The 14,017-nt window shown below is 42.4% G+C and overlaps 3 protein-coding genes across 3 annotated transcripts; 2 read left to right on the top strand and 1 right to left on the bottom strand.

Annotated features, from left to right (window-relative positions):
- The first annotated feature begins 4,532 nt into the window (after positions 1 to 4,532).
- LOC120108749 lies at positions 4,533 to 5,557 on the top strand. Its single transcript, XM_039122457.1, has 4 exons — positions 4,533 to 4,572; positions 4,735 to 4,917; positions 5,011 to 5,255; positions 5,372 to 5,557. Exons 2-4 carry the CDS (start codon positions 4,743 to 4,745, stop codon positions 5,555 to 5,557), a joined length of 606 nt encoding a protein of 201 aa, XP_038978385.1. The 5' UTR covers positions 4,533 to 4,572; positions 4,735 to 4,742.
- A 68-nt stretch (positions 5,558 to 5,625) lies between these two features.
- LOC120108752 (lysM domain-containing GPI-anchored protein 1-like) lies at positions 5,626 to 7,939 on the top strand. Its single transcript, XM_039122460.1, has 6 exons — positions 5,626 to 5,746; positions 5,847 to 5,948; positions 6,035 to 6,364; positions 6,468 to 7,303; positions 7,379 to 7,410; positions 7,512 to 7,939. Exons 4-6 carry the CDS (start codon positions 7,023 to 7,025, stop codon positions 7,775 to 7,777), a joined length of 579 nt encoding a protein of 192 aa, XP_038978388.1. The 5' UTR covers positions 5,626 to 5,746; positions 5,847 to 5,948; positions 6,035 to 6,364; positions 6,468 to 7,022; the 3' UTR covers positions 7,778 to 7,939.
- Positions 7,940 to 11,821: 3,882 nt separating this feature from the next.
- LOC120108748 (premnaspirodiene oxygenase-like) lies at positions 11,822 to 13,657 on the bottom strand. Its single transcript, XM_039122456.1, has 2 exons — positions 12,738 to 13,657; positions 11,822 to 12,625 (listed from the first exon to the last, which is right to left on the bottom strand). The coding sequence occupies exons 1-2, from the start codon at positions 13,629 to 13,631 to the stop codon at positions 12,011 to 12,013; spliced, it is 1,509 nt and encodes a 502-aa protein (XP_038978384.1). The 5' UTR covers positions 13,632 to 13,657; the 3' UTR covers positions 11,822 to 12,010.
- Positions 13,658 to 14,017: the final 360 nt, after the last annotated feature.

The following is a 14,017-nucleotide window of genomic DNA, read 5'->3' as shown; positions in this document are numbered from 1 at the left end:
CGGGGCAGGCCCAATTCCAATTCAGCCACTGGCGGGGCAGGCTCAGTTACTATTCAGCCACTGGCGGGGCAGCTCAGTTACTATTCAGCCACTGGCGGCTCAGTCATTCTCAGTAGCATCTTTGAGCCCATTATAGTGCCTCTGGGGCTAGCTAAGACTTTATAAACTTACATGCATGATTAAAATATCAATATCATCAGGTTGCATACATAGCCATAGCTTCTGGGATCATGCAAGTTACTTATGCATTGTAACATATCATGCATGAAACATATGTACTTAAAATAAATGCTTAGGAAAACATTAATAACATGACATGATCTATAATAGGATTAGAACAGGTTACTTACAGTGATTCGCCTTTCTCCTAGGTCTCCTGCGTCCTGGTGACGTGTCCTAAGTCACCTACAATCATGTCATAATAACAATATATTATTTCCTTTTCTATCTGAAATTTAGCCCAAGCCTAATTCCTCTGTATTGGGGTCTTGGCTGGGCTCATAAGTCTTAATTGGCCTTCCGATTGGCCACTAAGCTTAATTCCCAGCTTAATTGGGTTTAATTTCGGGTTTAGGGTCACTGTGACCTGTTTGGGCCTGAGTCAGGGTCAATCCGGGATCAATTTGGCCCCCAAATTAATTACATTGGCTTAAATTGGGCTTTAATTTTGGTTTAATTTATAGTCTGGCTTGTCCAGACTTAGCCCAATTTGATTGGGCTCGGGTTTAGTCAAATTTGGCTAAACCCTTTTCCTTTTTTTTTTTTTCTTTTTCTTTTTCTTTTTCTTTTTCTTTTTCTTTTTCTTTTTCTTTGGGCTTAACGGGTTGCGGGTTCGGATTCGGATCCGACCCGCGAACCCGTTATCGGGTTCTTTCTCCCCCCCTTCCAGAGGCTTCCGCCTCTTCACCTTCCCGACCCCCTCTCCCTCATCCGGCCGCTCTCTCTCTCTCTCTTTTCTCTCCGTCGTCTCCACCGAAACCATACCTCCGGCCGGCCCTCCGGCTCCCCTTCTTCTCCTCCGGCCAGATCTGTGGCCTTCCCCCTCTCGGTCACTCCCTCTCTTTCCCTCTTCTCTTCTTTGTCTCTACCGAAGCCCATGCTTCCGGCCCTCTTCTCCGGCTCCCCTTCTTCTCCTCCGGCCAGATCTGTGGCCTTCTTCTTCTCCTCCGGCCGGATCTGCCGCCTCCTCCTCCTTCCGACCTTCACCGAACCCTCCCCGGCCAGATCTACCAGCCCGGAGTGGTGCTTCCCCTTCGGGGCGGCGACGGTGGGAGGCCGGCCCTTTCCCTCTCCTTCGAAGTGATGCCGGAGGAGAGGAGAAGAGCCGGGAGGTGGGATCGAGGCCGATCTCCTCCGGGAGAACTTCTCCGACTCCGACCACGGCGAGGTAAGGCCGTGGTCCGCGGTAAGTGCCCCCTCTCTTTTTTTTTTTTCTTTACTTTGTTCTTCTTCCTCTTCCGTTTTCTTCTTCTTTTTTTTTTTTTTTTTTTTTTTGTGGGAGTCTCGCCACCACCTCTCGGCCGGCGGAGAGGTGGGGCTCGGCTGAGGCTGGCGGCCTTGAGGCCGCGTTGGTCGCCGGCACGGCAGACCCGGCGGCCCTTGGCTGCCCCTCAGCCCTAGGGCAGCCACGGCCGGGGCCTGTCACCCGCAGGCCGAGTCCGGCTGGGCTCGGCCGGGGTGGCGTGGGCTCGGCTTGGGCCGTTCTCAGGCCGGCCCGCGGCCTGTTGGTCCGGCCCGCAGCCTGTGGGTCCGGCCCACGGCCCTCCTCCTGTTCTTCTCTCCCGTGCCGGTCTCCTTCTCTCTCTCTGTGCCAGTCTCCTCCCCTCTGAATACCCTACAGAGGGGTATCTCCACTCCCTAAAACTTTATTATTTAACCTAAGGGCCACTTACCTGGATTTTTGCTGGTTACCGTTGGGCCGTTCCTCCCCCTCGTAGTCCCTCCTTCCTCTTGGAGCTTCAGGGCTCTTCCGCCTTAGGCTCCAGGGCTTCGGCTCTCTCTCTTTCAGTGTTCTTGGGGGCCTCCGACTTAGGGTTGCCGGCAGGGACTTAAATAGTGGTTTAGAAGATGAGACCCCCCTCTCTGAGAGGTCCCATCCGCTCCATGCCTCCCCTCTCCGGGAATGGCCGCCGCCCCCTCTGTCTCCGGTGCGCCGGCATCGACTGCCAGCAGGGGTGGGGGTCACCCTTCCCTGTCGGTCTTATCCCTTCGTACTGGCTACAGTATGATTTTTTTTTTTTTATAATAATCATTATACTGGCTACAGTAAAATTTGGGCCCAACCCTTAACTGGGCCTATTTTTCTATTGGGCCTAGTAGGTTGTGGGCCCGGACATTACATGCTAGGTAGAATAGTTTATCATGGTTAAGAACTTCTGTGTCTTTGAACTGTGAATGCAATTAAGAAAATTGTTGATATGGAATGTCCATTCGTATGGCTTCAATGTTGCTTATTATTTTAAGAATTGCTGCAAGTTGGTCGGATGGTTTTTCTTATACATGTTGGGGCTCACTTAGTGCACACATATTGCAGGTTATTAATAGATCTATGCCCAGTCCAGACATGAATGGGGGCCCAAGTAACTAGGCCTGATATCTTTTGTTCTTTGTTTTTTTTGTGGCCTCATTTTTGGAGACATGACTAATTTGAATTGGATCAAGTTTCTGGGCCTATTGAAGTGATAGTTAACGTAGTAGTATAAGCTGATTATATACTTTTATATGGAACGTATTATGACTTGGAGGAATCTGGAATTTGTAATAACTAAACAGTGTTTTCGCAATAGCCTCTGCACTTCCTCTGACATTTGCAGTAATTCCTTATGTAAAAGGATTGGACAAATTGCTGTATTTTTTCAGAAAGCATCTAAATACATAATATTTAAATCTTATGGAATTTAGGGAATATTCTTTAACTTTTTAATCAGTTATTTGCCTTTACTTAATACTAGAACTGACATTTCAACTTGCATTGTGATAAGTAGAACAACTTGATCTAGTTAGCTTGAAGCAAACCAAGTTTGCTATATTGTCAAATTCCAGTCTCTACAAGGATCCCTGAATTTTACATTTTAAATACCTAGTTTGATTTTAATTTTGATGAAATTTAAGGAATATTTTTTAACTTATTAATTAGGGGCAGTTTTACCATAATATTATCACTTGCAATAACCTATTACGATCTGATGAGGACTGCAATGTTGACTTGCAGTTGTGAGAAGTGGAACAAATTGATCTATTGAGCTTGAACCAGACCAAAATAGCTATACTATCTAATGACAAACTCTACAACGATCCTTGAATTTTACTTTTCCTATTCTTGAGTACCTTGTGTGTAATTAGACGCCTGAACCTTGCCAGGGTAATCCATTCCTCCTCTGAGTTATTGCATTAATTTAATGGGAGGTGCCACATTAAAGATTTGCAATGGTACTGCCTGCCCTTCATCTGTTATAATCTGACTAATAGAATTGAGGTACACGCATCACAGCTTTGGAACCTATAGATGACAGGCAGGTTCGCTCCAGTAGGAGTTCTTGAACTTGCCTTGTCTGTTTATTAGGCATTATGGACTGAAACAATTTTAAACCTGGCCTCCATCTTGATATATGCTACTTCTTATCAACCTTTGACTGTTTGTGTAAAAAAGCTGTTTCCTGCTTGCTATGACAACTTGAACCATAAGCAAAGTATACATAATGTCTCTTGTGTTTGCTTCCAAAAGGCATCCTTCCAAAAGTAGTCAAAGTAATGATATAAAACATGAATATGTAAAGGTCGTTATCTCAATGTGTCACGTGCTGCACATGCCTCCTTGATATGCAGGACCTGCAATGATCCTAAGTGTGGGACCCACATAAGTAGGGTTTTTTCTAATGATGATCATTAGTCTACTTCTCTCCCATTTTGGAAGTTTATTCTGAGATTGAGGTGTAGAAAATTTTGCTTGGGGCACGATGTTTCTTGTATGAGTTCTTTTCTCTGTAATTCCTTTCCTTTATATGCTGTTGATATTCAGGATATTGATACTGACAAAAGCTGATAATCTTTTTTTACAATTCACAAATTATTGCTGTTTTCACCGACCATCTTAGTGGATTCTCTCTTGCCCTTCTTGTCTATAGCCCTTCTTGAGCTTTCTTAGTGCATTATGCAACTGTCAAATTGGTCATTTTAAACTTGGCAGGACATGTATTTCTTCTGACTGTTTAAATTTGGAAAAGTTATCAAAGGAAGACTTGCTCTCTTATCAGGTACTTGAGAACTCGTTTTCCTCTGTCCCTTTTTTAATCTCCAGACAATGTCAGTTAATGTAGGCTATGCAATCATTGAATTAATTGATTAAGGGCTGTTTGTTTAACTTAATTTTGCTTGAGTCAGTGTACGCATGTATATTTTTGACTGTATCATTTACCTTGTTTTTTCTTAGAATGGACAAAAGTTGGATGAATAAGCCGAGATACAGTGACTCTAACAGTTGCTGCTTCACAAAAAATGAATTTCTTTTCTTATATTTTGGCAGGTACGCTACTGCTAGTGCTCGTTCACATTATCCTATTATCTTCGCCACAGGTATCGTTTCTTTCTCCATTAATAATAATGGCTTCTTCATTCTCAGATAGTTTTAGTTTGCAGTGAGAGATATGGGATGATTATGCTGTTAACGTACTCTTGAAGGCATGCCATAATACACAGAAATATTATGGCATAATACACAGAAATATTCTTGCTTAGGTAACAAAATGCACCGAGGAAAACGATTCAGAGATGTGGAGTTCCAGCAGTCTCAGGTGGGATCTTCTTCTGCTCAGTCCATGCGATCCCAGCAGCCCCAGCAGCACGAGTCCGAGTCTCAGCATGAGTTCCAGTCTCAGCAACATCCAGGCCAGGAGGTTATGGATGACTTGCATATCCAAGGTAATTTGATTTAAAGTGCATATGTTAAGTTCATTTACAATCTAATTATTTTAATTAATTTGCCTCCAATGTTTTAATTATTATTTTTTATAGATGAACAAGTGAGAGTGAGGTTGACACGGGGTTCCTCTCGAGCACGGGATGTGTGGCAGCTTCGTGAGGATGAGAAGATGGTCGTCGAATGCAACGAACTAGGGCAGCCCATCAAGAGGGCTGGAAGCGTTTTATCAAGTTTCTTAGGATCAGTTGCGCGTAGGGGTCAGTTGTGTCCGCTCAACTATCATAAGTGGAATGATATGCTTCCTTCTTATAAAGTTGAGCTTCTTAAATTTGTACAGGTAAATGTTGAATTTAATATTGTTAATTTGATAGCTACTGTATGTTAATTTGCTTACTATTATAAATTTAATTTTTTGATTTAATATTATTATAACATTCTTTTGTTTTGGTGTAGAAAAAGTTTGTGCTCCCTCCAGAGAGCCATGATTGGGTGCTAAAGTCCCTCAACCGCAAATGGAAAGAATATAAGTCGAAGTTGAAGGCCGACTGGAAGCGCGAGGGTATGACAGAGGAGGAGGTTGCTCGTGTTTGTCCTCCTGGTGTATACCATCATCAGTGGAGGGAGCTTGTTCACTATTGATTTTCCGAGAGAGGATAGGTTGTGTATTCTCTCTTAATACCTTATATAATGTTTAATATATTTAATATATTACAATGTTTAATTTTTTTGTGGTAGACATAGTCTGACATTGGTCGAGCCGCACGAGCATCTCAGACAATTCCTCACACTTCAGGCTCGAAGAGTTATGCGAGGCTCAGAGCTGAATTTGTAAGTTTTTTTGAAACTTTTTGAAACTCTTGTATCATATAGCATGTATCATGATATAGTTCTATAAGATGAAACTCTTCCAATATACTTTTTGTTGTAGATGGAAGACCATGGGAGGAAACCTGGTGAGGTGGAGTTCTATAAGATGACTCACACCCACCGAGATGGCAGCTTTGTCCGAGAGGAGTCGAGAGATATAGTTGTATGTATTTATTAATAATTTCTGCAATGATTTTTTATATATATTAATTTTTCTAAAATTAATTTGATTGTTTTTGAGAGATATAGGACAGAGCTACATCCCTTATTTCAGAGCGTATCGGAGAGTCATCTTCAATCGGCAACACCAGAGGTGTCGAAGCTCAGGCGTTTACCGAGTTGATGGGCTCGGAGCGTTATGGACGAGTGAGGGGTTATGGCGTTGGAGTTACCCCCACTCAGTTGTCTGCAGTGGGTAGATATACTCAAGATGTTAGACAGAGTAGTAGCACTGCAGAGGTTAATGATCTGAAGGCAGAGATAAAAGAGTTGAAGCAGAGCCACCAGACAGAGATGCAATCTTTGAGGGCTCAGATTAATCAGATTACATCTTTGTTGCATCAGTTTGTCCCTCCTCAGGTAAATTACTACATCTACTTGAACATTTTGCATAAGTATCATATTTTTCTTAAAGAGTGTAATAATTTTCGTATTCTTAACTGCTTTAGTTTTTTTATTACAGGTTCCTGATAGTTCATCTGCACGTAGAGATGGTGATGCTAGCGACCCCTGAAGCATTTATTTTGGAGTTTATATGTATTTTTTTATGCTTTTTGAAGTACATTGTTTTGTACTTCCTAAATGCTGTCTTGTTGCTCTTCTCTTCTAACAATGGAATTTTGACTCATCAAACAATGGAATTTTGACTCATCACGTATGTAGCTCATCCTCCCCATCTTCTTAGTTAATGTGTATGTTAAAACTTTAATCGGACACTTAGTTTACCATACGAGTTAGTGACATATTCTCAGGTAATGATGTATCTTAGTAAAGTTTAATTCTGGAAAATTATTGTGGATGAACTTTAACCAGTAGTATAAAGTATCACATGATACATGTTCATAACAATGGATTACTGTTTGGCCTAACTACTAGGTTATTTTGGCTTTTGTTTATATCCTATTTCTGCTGGTTCTGTAGTTTTATCTTTAATCTGGCTTTGGGTGTGTTCAAGGACCAGTTAGTTGCTTTGTTATTAGGTTGTTTATTCAAAGTTTAGTCTTCTGTCATTAATGGTATGAGTCGTGTTTTTCTTCCTGCTATAGCATGTGCTTCATTGTTCCCGAGGTATGCATCAGATTTTGGCTTGGTTGTGGCAAATGGGAGTTATGCAATCACTGCTAGTCACTGTGTCCAATGCAGTTGCGGACCAGCTTCATTGGCAGTGTCATGTTCGAGCATGCAGTGTAGAAACAGCAATCTGATGCTTGGAAATGTTACTGCCCAACCCACTAGTGCTGGTTGCAATGTCACTTCTTGTTCTTATGGTGGCTTTGAGAATGGAACCATTATGACAATGTAAGAGCTACTGGAATTGTTTCTCCTTTTGCATTCAATGAAACAAGCTGTTGAGGTTCTGAGTTTATCTTGCAGGCTAACTACGTCTCTTCAGCCTCGATGCCCAGGTAAGTTTTGCCTCCTTTAACTAATTTCAATTTTGGTGTTTCCCAATTGCACATAAATCTCCATCAAGTGTTGACATTTAAATCCGTATGAACTGATTCAGGGCAACATCAGTTTCCTCCAATCATACTACCACCATCAGCACTGATCCGTAATGCATTTCTTGCTCCATCACCATCACCAGTGCAATCACAACCTGGTGGTGCTCTGACGACACCAAAATCTTCAGTGCCTGGTACTTTCACACTTCCTGGTGGATCTCCTGCCAATGGTCCTTCTGGGAGTATGTCGGAGGCTCCTACCGTTAAACCCTTGAAGCACATTCTAGTAGTTTTTATTTTTTGTCAGGTTCCCAACTTCCTTCTGTAAATGGTGATGCAATTTTTTGATCAAATGTGTACTGAACTGTTGAGTTTCATAATAGCTGGATTGACTCTCTTCCTGTTGGGCTTGTTTGTTGTATTTGACCTTTATTATTAGACTTCGTTTGCATGAGCTGATCAGGAAATCATTAACATGCTTATGCTGTAATCCTTGTGCTAATGAATAGTTATGATACCAAGGCGGGGAGGAGCCGGGAACCTTTTTGTCCAGGGGAGTTGTCAAAATGCATCATCCCAGAAGACAAGAACTACTTTTTGCAAAAGGAAGAACAAACCCATAAACAGGGATTCCATGAAATTTTAAAAATTATTTTAAAAAAAAATAATATTCTAACGACGCTTTAAAGCGTCGGCTCTTATTTTGACCAGAAATCAATTAGCGACGCTTTAAAGCGTCGCTAAAATTTCGATCAATTAGCGACGCTTTAAAGCGTCGCTAAAAGTTCGACCAGAATTCAATTAAAATTTTGACGAGAAATCAATTAGCGACGCTTTAAAGCGTCGCTATTTATCGACGCTTTAAAGCGTCGTTAAATTACATCTAGCGATGCTTTAAAGCGTCGCTAATTTTGAACTTGCCGACGCTAAAAAGCGTCGGTAAATCTCGACGCTTTTCAAAGCGTCGGAAGACATTTTCTCCACTGTAGCATAGGCGACGCTTTGCCGACGCTTGCTAAAGCGTCGGGATGGTTTTTAGCGACGCTTATAAGCGTCGTTAAAGGCGAAAAAAAGCGTCGCTAATGACCATTATTCTTGTAGTGGAACAAGGCTCAACAAGGCCCAAAATGGGTACAACCCAACAAGAGCCAAAATAGGCACGACCCAAAGAGTGGATAGGGCCCAAAATGGGCACGACACAACAGAGTGAACAGGGCCCAAAATGGGTACAACCCATCAAAGCCCAAAATGAATGAACTGGGCCCAAATTTGAATAGGGCCCAGATGAATAATCACGGCCACATCACGGCCCAAAACAGGGGTTCTTCATCCCTTTTAGAAAACAAAGGAGGAAAAGAAGGAAGAGAGGGAGGAGGGAAGAGGAAGCTCCGACAGTGGCTAGGCCTGGGTGGCTAGAGGTCGATGGCCACTTGACTGTAGTGGCAGCCAGCAGCTGCTGCAGTGACTGGAGGGGAGGAAGGAATCAAGAACAATCTTAGTTGGATCCGAAACAGATTATCTAAATAGAAGAACAAGGAGAAGGGGAGCTCACCGGCGAGTATACGGAGGGAACGGATCTCGGTCAAGGGTGGCTCGGTTCGGCGATCAAGCGGCGGATCTCACAGTGGCGGCTCGAAGCCAATCTCGAAATAGAGGAAAACATGGATCACGGAAAGGTCGTTGGACGATGCTCGGCTGAGGTGGCATGCCAGCCATTAGAGGAGGAGTAGAAGGAGAGGGAGGAGAGAGGGCTCAGCGGTGGTGGCTCGGTGGCAGAGAAATTTATAGGTGGGTTTCAGTTTGATCACTGTCGCAATTCTCGCGGCGGTTAAGCGAAATCGGCAACCGTTCAAGCGGCTGCAAAACGGCCACGGGGCAGCTGCAGGGTTGCTGCAGAGCGCCCGCGGCGCCTTCGCTCCATCTCGCCCGAGAAAGGTGGAGCAGGGGATCGCGATCGCGATCCCCTGTTTCGCTTCTTCTATTGAGCCAAGGGCTGGAGTCGGCTGAGCCTACCGACTTCAGCCTATTAAGGCCTTATTCTCACACATGGCAAGTATAAAATCGTAAAGGTAATTATTTCAGCCCTAGCTTGATTTGGTTACTTTTGATCTTCACCTGACCTGTTGAATCCTCCTTGCTCGGACCGGCTTGGGCAGTCGGGCACTATCACCTGACCGACCTGATTTGGGCGCATAAGGTCGCTCTCTAGTAGTGTTTAATTTTGACTTCGTTTGACTTCTCGAATGATAATGAAATTTATGATAGGTGCACTTGACCCGTCCAACTAAAGTAGGATTTTTGACGCGAGAAGAGGTAAGTAACCTAATGCTTCAAAGTATGTTTTTCAAATTATTTGATAAAATAATTATTAATTTTGATATCTGTTTTGTACTTAGTTAAACGGGTCAGACATGTTAATATTATGGTTATTTTAAAATATATTATATGCTATGTTATGAAATCTAAAAAATGTGACTGGGTGAATCATGAAAAATCTGTTTTATAAATATACATTTTCAGTATGGCTATGATCTATTCTGGCCCCATCAATGAATATTATTCATTTGTCCTATCGATTTGTAATATGTGAGAAACTAGTTTCGATACCGCACCACCGCTAATTAAAATAGTGGTATTTGGAACACTGTGCCAACGGTGATTAAGAATAATAGTTTTTGGCACTTTGTGCGACCCATGCCCTTGCATGCCTGTATAGTTCACCGTATAGCTATGGCGTCTGTTGCGCTTTGGGCTCCTGGCGCAACACACTTGGATCTGCTCAAAGATGCCACGTGGACCAATATATTCAGAATTAAGGTTTGCAAAATACATTAGTAATAGTATCCAACAAGTTCAAAGTATATATACTAAATGTGAAAAATTTACTAATTCAAAATTAGGATTTGGAGGACATCTTGAAGTTGTGAGGAGATCAATAATACATTGAATATCTAATACAAGCTTAAATGTTTCTAGATCTATATGGATAAAACTGAGAGATGATTGATAATTTAATATAGTCTAACAACCATTGTCTGTTTTCCACTTGAAACTTGCTAATGACCAAATATTTTTTTTTCTATACCATCTACATCTAATATCGATGTTAAATTTCTGAATTTATTAAATGACACACAAGATTTAAACAAGTGAAAGGTTGTTGAAGTTCATGATATCAAAATCCTATCAGTTTTGGTACCTTTCTTTGAATCTATTCTTTTTATGCGCTTTGCTTCATTTACCCTCATAAATACTTATCTATATCTGCCCTTGTAGTTGGCATGTGTGATGCCCATGCAATGAAGTGAAAATAGCTATGCTTTTTATTATTATTATTATTTTGAGAAGCAGTGCAACATATGTAACAGAAAATTATTATCTCTATCTCTATCTCTATAATGAAGTAGCAGGGATCGGGAATTAAAGGAGGTTTGTTTGAATAGGAAATTTATTAGTCTACATAGCTCGAAATTCATGACATTGGCATTGTCATTTTTTTTTTAATGATGTTTCCAAGAATTTTCATGAATTCTGAAGGGGATAGAGCTTTCCCTCTCCGCTCTACTTGATATGGTGCAACATCTTCAAAATGCTTGAAAGCAAAGTTGCTTCCTGATACATCACTATCACTGAACTTTCCAATCGAGCATATGGAAACTTGGAAGAAAGCATCATCCCACTATTCTTCATTAGCCTCAGGTAAGGCTGAATGACTAATAGCTTACATAGCCTTCTTCAACAGTTTGTCCTAGTGTCCTATTAAAAAAAAAAAAAAAAACCTTAGCAAGTCTTTTTTTTTTCTTCTTATAGAATTTAGGCCGTTCAGACCAACCCACTTCTATTCTATTGCTAGTTACCTATGAATATAAGCCTAGCCAACTTATATTCCTATAATTTTGCTGGTTGTTCTAATCCAATCTATGAATCCAATAAAATTTTCAGCCCAATCATCCAAACAGACTCTAAGATATCTCACTACCTTAAAAGTTCTGTTGCAGATCATATGTTCTGTGGCTTGCTGTATGTATGCAACCTTATCATTTCTCATGTTCTATGGTATGCATGCACAGTCATATAGATCAACAATTTTCACTGCCTATTTAAGGAAATAAGCTTATTCACGTAAGAAAGACTCTTTATAACAATAAAAACAGTAATGCTGTTACATGGAGATCACACAGCTAAAACAAAATAAATTCACCACGCATCAATATGGGAAGCCATAAGCAAAACATCGCCAATGGGGATGAATATGAGACTGCAATGTGCAATTACCGAGATCACCTACAAAAGGATGGTGCCCAATAACATGTCCCAATCTATAAGCGACATTAAATGCCCCATAGCATAACGGAAAGTCATAAGACTTTGAGATCAGCAGAAGTAACGTTTTATTTTATTTCCAAACCTTTTATTTCTCCATAAAAGCACTATTTTAATTGCAAAGACACAATAATTTTTTATACCACGAACACAAAGGCAGGCTTGCAATAGTGCAGATAGATATCTGGCAGCATAGTCTGCTACCCTAAAAGCAACATCTAATTACTTCGGCGATATATCATTCAGATGGGCACGGAGTAGCAATTAACCACAGACGCGACTTCAAGCCCACGGCTGCCGCAAAGGACTCGGTCATGTCCAAATCATTGGGGGCCATCCCATTAGGGAGCTTCCAATCAAAATGGTAGAGTAGGTTGGCCAGGGCCACCTCCACCTGGGCCAAGCCAAAGGTCATCGCCGGGCAAATCCTCCTGCCTGCACCAAAAGGCATGTACTCAAAGTTGCCACCTTTGTAGTCCACCGAGCTGCCATCGAATCTCTCAGGCTTAAAGCTCTCCGGGTCCTCCCAATACCTCGGATCCGTTGCCGCAGCCCATGCGTTGACGATAATCCTGCTCCCTGCAGGGATATTGTAGCCGCCTACTTGGCATGTCTCACGGCAGACTCTCGGCAGGAGCAGCGGACCTGGCTGGTGCAATCTCAGAGACTCTTTGATCACCAGCTTCATGTAATGGAATTTATTGATATCTTCCTCCTCGATCCTGGCCTTCCCCTTCAAAGCTTGCCTCACCTCTGCTTGAACCTTCTCCATTATCTCGGGGTGTCTCATTAACTCTGCCATCGTCCATTCCAGCGTCGTCGCTGATGTCTCAGTCCCTCCCGCGAACATATCCTACATATAATGGAAAGATACGTACTTGAATCAATATGTATTGCCATGCCTTTTATTTATTTATTTATTCATTTTTATAGAACAAGCTAGATGCATAGTTAGGCATACTGACCATGATAACGGCCTTGATGCTGGTGAGCGTGAGGGGGAACTCAAGTCCACCATTTTCTTTTAGCTCTAAGAGAACGTCGACAAGATCTTCCCCTTGTTGCTGTTCCTCGTTGCTGCTATTTTTGGTTGCTCTCTTCTCTTCATGCTCCTTGATGATCTCCCCGAGGATCTCATCCACCTCCCTGTGACATTTTTTTAAGCTTGAGCTCGCTCCACTGAGAGTGTCAATAAAGCCTAATGAGGGGAATAGATCAGCTACGCTAAATCCGGAGAGGAATTCAAGGAGTTTCTTCAATGTTGAGATGAATCTCGGCCCATGCTTGCATTTTGTGCCAAATGTCACCATCGAGGTCATAGTATTGGATGTCAGGAGAAACATCTCACTGAGGTTAACCGGGGAATTGTTCATCGTGGAGATATATCCCACTAGGTTGGACATCACCTCTTGTCGAATTGTGCTGAAGGACTTGACACGCTTTGCACTCAGTAGTTCGATAACGCATATCTTCCGCAGCTCCCGCCAGTAGCTACCGTAGGGCGCGAAGACGATGTCAGCGCCGTCATAGAACGCCTTGGAAGCTAGTATTTTGTCCCGCGACGCGAAGATGAGATCGTGTGTCTTCAGGATCTCTCTTGCCATCTCCGGGGAGGAGACGATAATGTGATCGACTTGTCCGAGCCTGAGGTGCATGAGAGGGCCATGCCGCCGCGACAGCTCACGGAGGGCACGGTGAGGGAGAGGCCCGAGCAAGTGGTGGAGGTGACCTATGATAGGGAGCTTCCATGGGCTCGGAGGCAGCTTTCGTGTTGCTGTGGATTTGATTAACTTTATCACTATGAGTACAAAGAGGAGGAAGGCGGAAAGGAAGGGTAAGGAAGGGAGCTGGAGTTCCATGGCTGGTGCTCTGATGCTTTTGAGTGTAATCTGCTCGGATGCTCCTCTTAATTTATAGGGGGCATACGATTCTAGTGTCGTAATTCTTTTTGTTTCTTTTTTTTGAAGATAAAGGAGTCTGTAAAGGGCCACCCAATAGTGTCGTAAAAATAAAAGGAGTAATATCATACATGTTGTTTTGATTCGCCACCATTGTTCAACGGAAGTGACGAAGAACCACGTGACTAAACTATAGCAGTACTGAAAGTGATGGACAAGTTTTTCTTCTACTGAGACGAAAAAATGATCAAAGTTTGTTGGGAAAAAATAATGATACGATTGTTTAAGCGAAAGTTGAAGCGATTATTGAATACTATGAAGCTTCAAAACTTCCGCAAACGATATTG

Source organism: Phoenix dactylifera, unplaced genomic scaffold (genome assembly GCF_009389715.1).
Source record: "Phoenix dactylifera cultivar Barhee BC4 unplaced genomic scaffold, palm_55x_up_171113_PBpolish2nd_filt_p 001527F, whole genome shotgun sequence".
In the NCBI taxonomy this organism is placed as follows: Eukaryota; Viridiplantae; Streptophyta; class Magnoliopsida; order Arecales; family Arecaceae; genus Phoenix; species Phoenix dactylifera.
The sequence above is the reverse complement of the archived record's forward strand: the minus strand, read 5'-3'. Positions and strand labels throughout refer to the sequence as shown.